General features: G+C 29.6%; 1 protein-coding gene and 1 pseudogene across 3 annotated transcripts; one reads left to right on the plus strand and one right to left on the minus strand.

Moving 5' to 3' along the window:
• Positions 1–314: 314 nt before the first annotated feature.
• Positions 315–6,807, minus strand: LOC105123422 (WD repeat-containing protein 55 homolog). 3 transcript variants are annotated; one of them, XM_011023004.1, is made up of 18 exons: positions 6,619–6,807; positions 5,948–6,154; positions 5,810–5,842; positions 5,649–5,713; positions 5,441–5,528; positions 5,240–5,312; positions 4,703–4,809; positions 4,244–4,286; positions 4,094–4,150; positions 3,635–3,711; positions 3,435–3,483; positions 3,296–3,342; positions 3,103–3,176; positions 2,071–2,126; positions 1,780–1,900; positions 822–991; positions 565–772; positions 315–430 (listed from the first exon to the last, which is right to left on the minus strand). In XM_011023004.1, the coding sequence occupies exons 2-16, from the start codon at positions 6,040–6,042 to the stop codon at positions 930–932; spliced, it is 1,047 nt and encodes a 348-aa protein (XP_011021306.1). In that variant the 5' UTR covers positions 6,043–6,154; positions 6,619–6,807; the 3' UTR covers positions 315–430; positions 565–772; positions 822–929. The 3 variants fall into 3 exon arrangements, with proteins under 3 accessions (XP_011021306.1, XP_011021305.1, XP_011021304.1); XM_011023003.1 differs by having other exon boundaries at positions 315–473; positions 608–772; positions 6,615–6,807; XM_011023002.1 differs by having other exon boundaries at positions 6,615–6,807.
• Positions 6,808–12,351: 5,544 nt separating this feature from the next.
• LOC105123423 (40S ribosomal protein S4-like) lies at positions 12,352–12,760 on the plus strand (annotated as a pseudogene).
• Positions 12,761–13,489: the final 729 nt, after the last annotated feature.

Here is a 13,489-nt window from a genome sequence, read left to right on the forward strand (position 1 = left end):
GATAAAAGACTTCCATCAAACTAAATTTACGAAGATATTGTTTCACGAGAAAGAAAGCAGTATCTAACGAAAATAAAATCTGGTCTTGGATTATCATTGAAATCTCTGCCTTCTCTCCAGTAAGAACAATCCCGTGAAACATGCAATCAAACTATTCCAGCTGTCTCCGATTAGTCCCCTCCCCTCCATGTATAATTCGCTAACCCAGGAGGAGATGGAAGGAATATGTTTCGAAACAGATGACTCCTACGCAATTATTTTAAACCAGTCATGTTTCGGCTAATGAGGGTGGCAGTGGGTCTGACTCCAACTTGTAAAATTGAAAACCTTCGGCTAAGGAGCAATAAGGGATAAATTAGCTAGAAGCAGAGCAGATGCAGCAAAGTTTATACATGTAAACTGTCAGAACTATTTTTCAGGAAAGATAAATGTTTTATCTATTATCCCATCATTAATGAACTGCGTGCTTGCGCCTATAAATTTATAAAAAGATAAATGTTTTTCCTATTATCCCATCATTAATGAACTGCGTGCTTGCGCCTATAAATTTATAAAAAGATAAATGTTTTTCCTATTATCCCATCATTAATGAACTGCGTGCTTGCGCCTATAAATTTATAAATTGTACCAACGGGTATACAAAAGAATCATCTCAAGCAAAACTTGCAAGCCCCCTATGCTTTAGGAGGGAGAAATAATAAACATGTATCAAACTCAAATCTACATTGCATCTGCAAAGTAATTATTATCCCTGCTCCATCTCTGGTGAAACCATGCTTTGCAGAAAGTAATTATTATCCCTGCTCCATCTCTGGTGAAACCATGCTAACTCGTCCAGACCACCATGGATGAAGAAAATAATATATCAACACAGAAATGTCAAAAATGACATCAACCGCAAATGTGCATGAAGAAATACCACCATCCAACTATAGATCTGCAAAAAAGCTGCTTGTTGCATCATTTGCGTGCTCATTTTTTCTCTTGGCTCCTGCAAAAAATAGGACAATTAATAGCAAATACATCAGATTCTAAAGACACCACACTTGTAAGAGGGATGCATATAGCATACATTTTATCAACAGATTCACTGGTCGCAGACCAAGAAGAGTGTTTAAAAATGTGGTAGTGGTTGCTTTTCAAAATTCTTTCCACTCGAAAATGCATCAAAATAATATTTTTTTTGTTTGTTAAAAATTATTTTTAACATGAACACATCAAAATTATCCAAAAACATGAAAAAAATAATATTAACTTTAAGCTAAAAAAAACATTGAATTTTTATGAAACCCTGTTTGGAACTGCAATAAAGGCACAAACAAAGTTGGGATTCAAGGCAAATGAAAACACAGATCATGCAAACAACTTTGTGATATCACCAAAAAAAAAAAAGAAGAAGAAGAAGAAAGATATCACCAAAAAAAAAGAAGAAGAAAGAAGTTTGAGATAAAATGTCATAACTTAAATTTTCAGGTGTCCATGATTCATGCAACTGTTAAGGATTGAATTCAGTGCTTAAAGGAGGAGACCTATATTTCACACGTCAATTCTAATTACAGGATAATTAAATAAAGATATATATTGTTGTTAGCACTCTCATAAAGGCCACTAAAATAGGTTCTGTACATTTTTATATCCGCAAAGGAGTAATCAACCAATAGTCATGACACTATGTTAACTATCAAAGTTTGCCGATAATAGCTTAAAAATTAGCTATTCACGTCCAAGCCTCTGATGAAAGAAGATATGTTCATGATTCTCCTATTAAATCCAGTTTACCTTTTCTAGACTTTGGAGGTTTAGTATCCATATCCATTGCATCACTATCACTGTCTGATACAGGAGCTTGATCATTTTGCGCGTTTCCAGAATTTTGCAATAAATCATCCAAATCCCACATCTGAATTAAACAAGTAGTTGAGTCAGGACATTACGATAAAGGCAGCAAGGATGGTACATACAGAAATTGTGCATAGGGGTGCAGATGTGCAATTCCGCATGCATCTGTTTAAAGACATGTTTGTTTATATTTGTATGCAAAGAAAGATGGAGAGAGAGAGAGAGATCCACCTTCAACACTTGATCATGTGAAATGCTGCCAAGATACTTTCTGTCATGAGAAAAGGCTGCAGATTCCAAACAAAATCATACTCTCAGAAAGCTTGTTTTGGCTATCTAAAAACACAAATCCAGCTCTCTAGACAATTAATACTCAAACTGGAGAAGGTGGCACTAGTGACTCTTAAATGAACCTCAAACTTTAGTGAGACAATATATTTATTAGTTTATCAAGTGAGCCAGACCCGACCACCTTAGTTAACCCAAGTGTTGTAAGCAAATCAATTTATGTGGGATCCACTCCTTTTATATTAGAAAATCCTTTATTGAGACCACAAAGCAATAAGCCTTCCACTTTTACAGTGTGTAACTCTTAAGTGATGAAACAATTCTACCTACGAAGCAAACAGTGTGTGCATAAACAACAATTCACTACAATCACTTTTAACTACCCCGGGGTTTTGAAAAGGTACTGAGAGAGTTTGTTTAAGATTAAACAAAGGGTAGTTAAAGGGATTTCAAAACAAAATTCTTGTTGGATTATATGGTACTCTAGAAAGATAAGAATTAGGATTGTTAATTTCACACTTTCAGCGATTTGTTTTATGAGTATAATAATCAACAGCATACAATGTCATTAATGAAAATAAACTTTGATTAGCATGAGAGGCAAAGAGAGGAATTGAAAAAAAGTAGATCTCCATGGATTAGGTTATGTGAAATGGAAGCATAGAAGCTAAGCTGGAAGTTTACTGTTGTATAGGATCAATGCACAGCTTTTTTTAACTTAAAAGAGTGGATCCTATATGTAGTGATTTGTCCATTTAAAAACACTTCAAATAAGGTTCCCACAAGTCAGCCTCACCTAACAAAAACTCTACATTAACATAGAGACCAGTTCACAATTGAACAGAGATGGAGGTGGAACTAGAGCCAGTGTTGCAAAGTCACCATGGCATGTCAATCGAATTTGCAACTTCCATCAATTACAAAGTAAATAAAATTAATATAAAGCTTCTATAGAGGAGGAGATATGAACAGTACCAAGACACTCAATAGGGTACTCTGAATGTTCAGCAAGCGGTTGGATGACTCTGTTGGGTAATATGCCTAGCAGACTGCAAAAAGTGAGGAGGAAAAGAAAAGTTAAAACCAAGAAGTGAGGAATGAAAAAGAAAAAGAATGGTGATCGTGATTCAAAATTTGGATGAGTCCCTTCCTATCTTATACAACTCACCTTATGAGCCCATTCTCGGATCCAGTAATGACTCTGTCTTCATCAAACTGAAATAAAAGATTTAAATGTTCCAATTAAGCAAACTCCTGGATTAAAAAGCCATCTGATGCAACAACAATAAAAATCAAAATTCAATCACCTTCAACAAAGTGTCAATCGAGTTTGGGGAAAGAGCAGTAAAGCGGTCACTGAAAATCAAAATAAATATTCAGGACACTTCACCATGCAAGAAATAAATATTGAGTAAAGATAAAATTCAATTGAAACTCTCCATTCATGAAAGGATACTTGCACTGAATCCTAAAACTTTCAAGTATTCATATGTTTTGAAAAGGATACCTGCAATCCTTGAAAAAACCCCATGAATACAATAGCAGTGTTCCATTCTGTGAACCACATATAACTTTCCGTCCATTCTGACAACAAAAAGGTACAAAATAAAACAGGAATTTAGCACAAATATATTGTGAGAAATAGCTTTCAAGTATTTCCTTTTGAAACTCATTTATTTGTTAAATCCTGAAAGTTCATTACGCTGCTAAAGAGGAAGATATGGGGTGGGAGATAACAAGAACACAATCTAATTAAGCTTTGTTTCTTAGAATCCCCACCTCCAACAGACGAGTGCTCCATTGGAATAGGGAGGGGTTTAAGCAGTCTATCCCCATTCCAATCTCATGCCAAAAATAAGCTATACATTAGCCAAATCAATTTGCTAATATGCTCACAGAAAGACAAGTAGACAACCATATGCAGCCACAGCCACAAAAACAATCTAAATACCATGTAATTGTTTACCTTCATAATAACAACAGACAATAGCTCTTCTTCAGAAAATTCAGACTGGGATTGGATCTGACATAAATTTAAAACAAATTAATCAAATTGCATGGTTCTGCAGAATTTCCCCAAAGGCACTTTTTCTTTTCTCTGAAAGAACCAACTTACTTTATTAGTGCGAAGGTTGCAAACAGAAAGGGTCCCATCTCCACTAAAGAATACATAAGACAGAAATAATAAAGTATTAGCAAAGAAAATGCAAACAATGTGAAACCAAAAATTACAAAATCCTGTGAGATGCTCTAGTCTTGTAACAAGAAACCATATGCTGATGTGAATCAACCAATCTTTTAGATAAAGAACTGGAAGGAAGTGAAAGAGCAACCAGGCAAGCATAAAGCATAATTTATTTGACTTACAACCCCCAACAACAATACATGGTTCCTGTAAGAACTTCTCACATCAATATAGTATATATGAAAAGAATCATAAAGCTCCTCATAGCTCCATATGTTATTCATAACAATGCCTCAATCCTCTCAACCTCCTAATGCAAAATAACAATAATGGAGACACATTTACAGTATTCAAAGAGAGATAAAAACAAGTTATAACAGTCTTAAATACCTTGTTGATAGCAGTTTCATGGAATCAGATGCAAAAGTCATATCCGAAACGTAGTCATCATGGACATTAAAAGAATTGCAACAAGAGCGTTGCCTGGTATCCCATACCTGCAAAGAAGAACAAGTGACTTTTACGAATCAAATGAAGGATTTACAATGTAAGATGTAAAAATGCAGATCATGGAATGAAATGAAGCACATGACTGCAGATCATGGAATGAAATGAAGCACATGCTGTGCAAAAGGTTATGCAAAAAATCTGGTCCTATCCAAACTACATTCTCATCCAGCAAAAACTAGAAGGTTCATTGAAGCAAAAAGTAAAAAGCTACAATTATGTTTGGACTGAATCATCAAAATTTAAGAGAATAGAATGAATAGGAAACAGGAAACAGAAAATTGAAAGAGCCATGTATTGTGTGGGCATGATCCAAATAGATACAGAGGCCACAATACGAAAAAAGCCTAAAATGCAAGATGAAATAAAGCTTTGTGCCTAACCTTTACAAATAGACAAAAAGACATGAAATATAGTCACCTTAACACATCCTTGATCATCCCCAGTTGCAACAGTTGACTCTGTGAGGTTTATCAAACTAAAGATGGCATCCCTGCGCAAGAATATGATTGTCATATGAGAATAGGATCTAAAATGTTAAAGGTGACTTTTAAGAGAAATGGCCCTAAATCCATTTCATCAACCTTTAGAGGAGGCTGAAAAAATTAAATAGAAACCTACTCATGAGCATTTTCAAGACGAGCAATTGGTGATCCAGTTTCTAAATCTGTTGCCAGAATGGAGCGATCACTAGAACCTGTGATAATTGCTGAACCCAACATAAGACAGTACAGTTAAAAGTGCAAAGAAGATAGCAGCAACCAGTACAGTTTGAAAGGCTAGCAAATGAGTATTAGCAAATCATAAAGTGAAAATCAAAAGGCAGTACCATGTCCATCATTGATGAATCTAGCAGCCCTGCAAGATTCGCTATGTGCGTGAATGTCCAACAATCTGATTAGAATTTGAATCACATAAGTTGATTAGACTACAAGGTTACAAAACATTGATAAAAAAAGGAAGACAATTTTTTTCTCTGCGTTATAGTACCTTTGTGGTGAGGAATCAGCATTGAAACGGTATCTATATCAAGAGAGAATGATTAAACCAAGCATATACAGAAAAAAAATAGCTATAAAGACAAAACTGCTGTGGACAAAACCCAGAGATAAAGAAGAATATACTAACAGGTGGAGGTCGCCAGTGATCAAGCCAGCAGTTACTAGATTATCCGAAGGATGGAAATCCATAGTAAACGGAACTTTCCCCAAGTCTATTTCCATTTCCCCTCTCTTGTTCCTATCCTATTACAAATACCCAATGCCAGTAGCTAAAACCCTCCAATAACTTCGACAGCATGCACAGTTATTTTGTACAATCTCTCCACAGTGTAACCTATACACATATTCAACAAGACAAACAGATCAATTAATGATATTATTATTAACAATACATTTTCACATTGTACTCTAAAAAGTAAATCGAATTTCAAACAACAGAACCAACTATACTTATATTTCGTCTAAATTTACCAAGTTCGAGCTCAAAGCTTTCATCTTTTAATGCAAATTACCGAAATAACAAACGGGTTTTCTACTTTTCATGTCAAAATCAAATTGGCACAAGTCCACTTGTACATGCAGCTTATGCAATGAAAATGTGTTGCAAAATGGGGAATATGAAAAACCCATGACCGAAAATAATACTATAAAATGGAAAATTTAAGTACAAGTAATGGTGAGTTAACTGAGACCGTAAACTTTTTAAAGACTAGAGAGAACTGAAAAAAGCGCAAAGTTTTTTTTAGCAATAAAAAAGATGCAAACTTTAACGGGTAAAGCGCCCAGTACCAGACCTGCTTTTTAAGGCGGGAGATTGCTTTGATGCAGCGGAGAGCGGGCCGGTGATCGGTGGAGGCTTCGGTGAGAATTAGGAAGCGGAGAAAAGGCCGGCAGAGAGGGGGTTTGCTAGGGTTTATGAGAGGGACCGGCGGAAGAAGGTTCCTTTTTGTTTTTTTTGTTTTTTTTTTTTTTTGGCGGAAGTACGTTCCTTTTTGTTTTTTGTTTTTTGTTTACGCAATTGTTCCTTTTCTAATGATTTTCCTATATATATTTACTCACGATTGACCATGCCAGGGCGATTTTTCTTCTAACATAAAAAAAATATGGTAATGTTATTAATATATTTTTATAAAAAAATAAATTATATAAAAATTAATTTAATATAATTTTAATTATATAAAAATTAATTTTATATAATTTGATTAATTTTATAGGTTGAAAAACAATCATATGACTCATAAAAATATAATTTAACTAAAATAAGATTAATTTTATAGATTGAAAAACAATCACTCATAAAAATATAATTTAACTAAAATAAATTTTAGAATAATTTTATTTTTTAATATTAAGATATCAACTTATTGGATTGATTTATATCAGTTTAGGTTAATATATTAAATCTATAACCTAGATTATAATACTATAATAACTCAATATAAAACAAATTAAAATAAATTATGATGTATAATCATTAATCAACTCAATATTAAAAAATAATAATTAAAAAGGAACCTAAAAAAGATACCCAAGTTAACTTGTTATGCTTTTAATCCAAGCCATAAAATTAATATAACCTCATGAAAAGTAAATTGAAATAAATTATGAATTTCAATTATCAATCAGCTCAATATTGAATGATGAGATTAAAAAATATCAATTGAAAAACAATATAAAACTTACTCGATTTAATTTACTAAACTCATTACATGAGTTATCAGACTGAGATAATCTCATTAAAAAAAAATGACTTGATTTAACCTGAGTTGACCTGTCAATCCACGAAATGATCATAAAATTAAGATAACCCCATAAAAAATTAAAAAATTATAAAACTTAATTTTTGATCATTTTTATGGGATCTAATATTAAACAATGAAATTCATAAAAGTTTCAATTAAAAAAACAATAAAAAAGATAGTCAAGTCAAGCAAGGTTAAGTCATTAAGCACTATTTACAGCTCATGAAACTAGAATAACATAATAAAAATCAAACCAAAATAAATTATAAAATCTAATTTATAATCAAACATAAAATTAAATAATAAAGTTGAGGGAAAAGTCAATTAAAAAAACTGAGTCAATCGAGTTGACTCATTAAACCTGCAACCTGAATCACAAAACTGGGACAACCAAATAAAAAGTAAATCAAATGTTAAAGGACATGTGACTCAGGTCATGAAATCGAGATAACCTATCATAAAAAAATAAAAAATATGACCCAATTTAATCAGGGTTAAAACACCAAAACCCATGACCTTGATTGTAAGATCAAGATATTTTTATAAAAAGCAAATCAAAACAACTATGAAACTCATCTCCAATTGACCCTGTGTTGAGTAATGAAATTGAGAAAAATCAATTAAAAAAGAATGCAAAAAACAACTCGAGACAACTCGAGTCAATTTACTAAGCACTATTCTCGAGTTATGAAGTTGAAATAACAAAATAAAAAATAAATAAATAAAATAAATCATGAAATCTAATTTCCAATGAACTCAATATTTAAATGATAAAATTGAAAAAAAGCTTATCAAGAAGAAGAAGAAAAATGAGTCAACCGGGTTAAACTGTCAAACCTACGACCTGTGTCACGAGAGTGTGATAGCTCAATATTTCAATGAATAATGCTTTTGTGAGGAAGGGTTCGGTAAAGTCACAATCAACCCAATATTAAAGGATAAAAATAAAAAAATTAATTAAAAAAACTAAAGCAATTAGATTAACCTATTATAATTCATTTAATGAAAGTATAATAACTCAATAAAAAAATTTAATATTAAAGAAATTTTTTAAAAAAAAATCAAAAAAATAAAACACTATTCCAATAAATAGTTCTTTATAGGGAGGGGTACAACAAAACCTCCTCCTTTTTAATTTATAGTCAATAAGTAATGAAATTAAATAAAATTGACAGGAAAAAAAGAAGAAGAATAAAGTATTATTTTAATTAGCAATGTTTTTGCAAGGAAAAAACCCTTCTCTTTTAATTTATAGTTAATAATATACAAACTAGTTTAATGGAGGCGCTACATTATGCTTTGAACAAAAAAAAAAATGAACATTCTGCTAGTTGATATTGTTATTAAATCATGATCAATAAATTAATCTTGAAATTTGTTAAATTAATTTTTTTAATTTAGATTTACTCTTATATTATATAAAATTTATCCCAACATGACTTAATCAACTTAAAATATTTAAAAATAACTCGAATAATCTGTAAAAAGTATGTTTTGATTTAAAAAAATTCAAGATAATTTTTATTTTTTATATCGGTTGAGTTTCATGATTTAATGTGTTAAATTGGAGATCCAATGATGGAATTGGTGGGTTTAACAATTTCATTTTTCTTAAACTTTTTTATACTTAATTATATTATAACAAAAATAAATATTTTTAAAATCAAGCACAAATTATGTATAAACTAAATATTGAGATATTTATTTGAAATTATAATAACTTTAATAACTTTAAAAAACAAATTGAAACAATTTATGAAAATAAATTTAAAATAACACGACCTGTGTCACGAGAGTGTGATAGCTCAATATTTCAATGAATAATGCTTTTGTGAGGAAGGGTTCGGTAAAGTCACAATCAACCCAATATTAAAGGATAAAAATAAAAAAATTAATTAAAAAAACTAAAGCAATTAGATTAACCTATTATAATTCATTTAATGAAAGTATAATAACTCAATAAAAAAATTTAATATTAAAGAAATTTTTTAAAAAAAAATCAAAAAAATAAAACACTATTCCAATAAATAGTTCTTTATAGGGAGGGGTACAACAAAACCTCCTCCTCTTTTAATTTATAGTCAATAAATAATGAAATTAAATAAAATTGACTGAAAAAAAAAAGAATAAAGTATTATTTTAATTAGCAATGTTTTTGCGAGGAAAAACCCCTTCTCTTTTAATTTATAGTTAATAATATACAAACTAGTTTAATGGAGGAGCTACATTATGCTTTGAATAAAATAAAATGAACATTCCACTAGTTGATATTGTTATTAAATCATGATTAATAAATTAGTCTTGAAATTTGTTAAATCAATTTTTTTAATTTAGATTTAAAATTATATTATATAAAAGTTATCCCAACATAACTTAATCAACCTAAAATATTTAAAGATAACTCGAATAATCCATAAAAAGTATGTTTTGATTTAAAAAAATTCAAGATAATTTTTATTTTTTATATCGGTTGAGTTTCATGATTTAATGTGCAAATTCGTGATCCAATGATGGAATTGGTGGGTTTAACAATTTCATTTTTCTTAAACTTTTTTATACTTAATTATATTATAACAAAAATAAATATTTTTAAAATCAAGCACAAATTATGTATAAACTAAATATTGAGATATTTATTTGAAATTATGATAACTTTAATAACTTTAAAAAATAAATTAAAACAATTTATGAAAATAAATTTAAAATAAAGAAAATATTAAATAATGAAATTAAAAAAATAATGAAAATAAACTAAAAAAAATAGAAAATGCAAAAAAAAGAAGATAGAAATGAAAAAAAAGAAACGCAACCTCCTTAACTGAGATGCGCTGCCCCAAGTTTTTTTTAGCATGGAAAGTATGATGTAAATCTAACATATCATGAAAAAAAAAAAAAAATCTTGACCCTCTAACAGTTTGCATTGGTATTTTAAAAAATTATACAGCTTATCGTTTACACTGTTCATAATATCTTACACACTGATGAGTGAACTCAGTCCCAAAAAAATATATATATTACAAGTTTGTTATTATAGTTAATTTAACATATAAATTGTTGGAGAAAAAATAATTGATTTACACATCTCTCGCCGTCGGCAGCCTCCATTCACCACTGATCACCGACCCCCCTATCCTCTCTCTAACTCCTATCAATACCAATAAATGAACAAATTTCAATCATTTAGAAGATGAGCTAGAGAACATATCTAAAAATTGCAGCAATTACTCCAAATTTTTTATCCTCGTGAACTGAAGATGAGCTAGAGAATCTAAAAATTGCAGGAATTACTCCAAATTTTTTATCCTCGTGAACCACAAGCGTAAGGATTTTTATAGCAAATAATAGACCTGTAAATTTTCAAAATCAACAATGGAGCATTGTTAGACCCCTATATAACCCGCAATTCAATTTCAAAGCTAGTCTTAAAAAATCCATGTCTGTGTAAATGTTAAAAAAATATCATAAAAATTCAGTTTCTATTTTCAAAACTATGTAATAATCAATCCAAACTTAGAATTTCTAGTAGCAATCCAGTTGAAGGAATACATAAAATTAGGGATGTTTATGGGTTGAATTTTTATTCATATTAATTATATTTAACTTAATTTTTGATATTTTAAAAATATAAATCTGACCCATTCATTTTTTTTTAAACTGAGTGAGTTGGATGTATCTAGTTGGGGTAAATTTTTATGGATATTACAGGTATTGCATATTCATTCTTTTATTTTTTATTGTTCTAAGAATAACGCAGGGTTGCAAGTAGATAAAACTCCTAAAATGCATATGTTAAGGATAACATAGAAATCATCAAAATTTTAATATAAAAAAAACAAAATTACATTCAAGCATTTTATCAAATATTTAGGGTGCAATATTATACAAAGACATAAAGACATATTAGTAGAAAGAGACTTTAAATTGATTTTGAGTTTGTGATTTAATTAAAAAATAAAAGTTTAATTTGAATTCTTGAAATTCTTATTTGTTTTCTCGTGGTCTCTGCATCATCAAATATAAAATATTAAAATTATAAAAGACATTAAAATAATATCTGGCTGTGATTGTGAGTGAAGGCAAGAGGAAAACAAATTAAGATTGAGATGAAAAATATATTATTTATATTAAGAACTCGGGTTATTTATATTGAGTTACACGGATTGAATTAGATTACTTGAATTTCAAAAATCTAATATTAAATCTTATAATTTAATTAGAAATAATTAATTTGACATCAATGATAATAATTTAATTCCTAATAATTAATTAATGGGCAATATAACATAATTCATATGATTAAAGATATTGTATAAAAAAGAAATTTTTTTATAATGCAAATATGATGTATAAAACATACTATGTTAATTTTTTTTTTAAATTGTATGTTATTTTAGCCAATAACAAAAAAATTTAAATTGTATGTTATTTTAGCCAATAACAAAGTAATTCCTTCATAATTCTTTTTAATTAATCTTATATGTTATTGACTAAAAAAATCACAAATCCAATAAGTAAAGAGTAGTTAATTTAAGGTAAATGATATATCCTGTTTTTTTTTTAAATCATCTCAATTAAATAATTTAAATTGTTAGATAAGATTGTAAGATTTAATTTATATTATTTATTAATATATATCCTCAAGTGCAAGTTTTATAAGTTTGAAACTTATACAAATTTATATTATTTTATGTTTAATTTTTTTATTAAATAAATAAAATTTATAAAAGTAAAATTCAATGACGATTTAATTATTAAAACTACAATACTATCTACAGAATTTAAACAAACGCAGCCCAGCAGTCACCACATCTTGAGCTATACAGTTGCAAAATGGCTAGAGGCTTGAAGAAGCACTTGAAGAGGCTTAATGCTCCAAAACATTGGATGCTTGATAAACTTGGTGGTGCTTTTGCCCCCAAGCCCTCATCCAGACCCCACAAGTCTAGGGAATGCTTGCCTTTGATTCTCATTCTGCGAAACAGGCTCAAGTATGCTTTGACATACCATGAAGTGATTGCTATTTTGATGCAGAGACATGTTCTTGTTGATTGGAAGGTTATGACAGATAAAACCTACCCATCTGTTTTATGGATGTTGTGTCAATCCCAGAGACAAACGAGAGCTTCCGCAGTCTCCTATATGACACCAAAGGCCGCTGCCGGCTCCATTGTCTAAGAGATGATGATGAAGATGATATGTTTAAGTTATTAAATTGAATTTATTTTTTTATATGGTTTTAAAATTTTAATAATTAGATGGTTAGAAATTTAAATATTATTATTTTTATTTATTTGATAGAAATTAAAAATAAGGAATGATATAAGTTTTAAATTTAAAGAATTTTTAGGTGAGATGATGTGTTAAAGAATAATATAAATTATATATTAAAATTTTATTTAAAAGTTTAAGCTAATATAATTTTTTATAGTATTTATATTTTTTATTTTTAAATTTTTTTAAAACAAATTAATAAAATTTAGAATAATAACTCGTTATTTTATAACTTAAAAACCATTTAAAAATAAATCAAGATAACCTCCACAAGGCAGGTTTAATTTTTCTCTATTATGATGGCATATATCTATTTTTAGGATTTTCTTCTACTTAAAAATAAACCAAGAACTTCATCGGTATACAATTTGTTCGAGCCCGTTTGGGTGCAGCTGGAAACTTCATCAGCAATTCAAGTCATATTGACAAGTTCAAAAAATCAGCAACAACAGTGGCTTTCAGCTTTTTATCATGTTTCCGCAATATAGATTAAAGCTGTGAAAGAGATGGGCAATTATTTCAAATGCAATAATTGTGTTGTATTATAAACCATTAGTAAGATAATGGCGTAGACTGTAGCTGAGAGCAGCCGGCTACATGGGGTTCAGCTCTTGTTTCCATAATAATCTGGAATTGCAATCCAGCTAGTTAAGCCC

Source organism: Populus euphratica, unplaced genomic scaffold, assembly GCF_000495115.2.
Source record: "Populus euphratica unplaced genomic scaffold, PopEup_1.0 scaffold10.1, whole genome shotgun sequence".
NCBI classification, from domain to species: Eukaryota; Viridiplantae; Streptophyta; class Magnoliopsida; order Malpighiales; family Salicaceae; genus Populus; species Populus euphratica.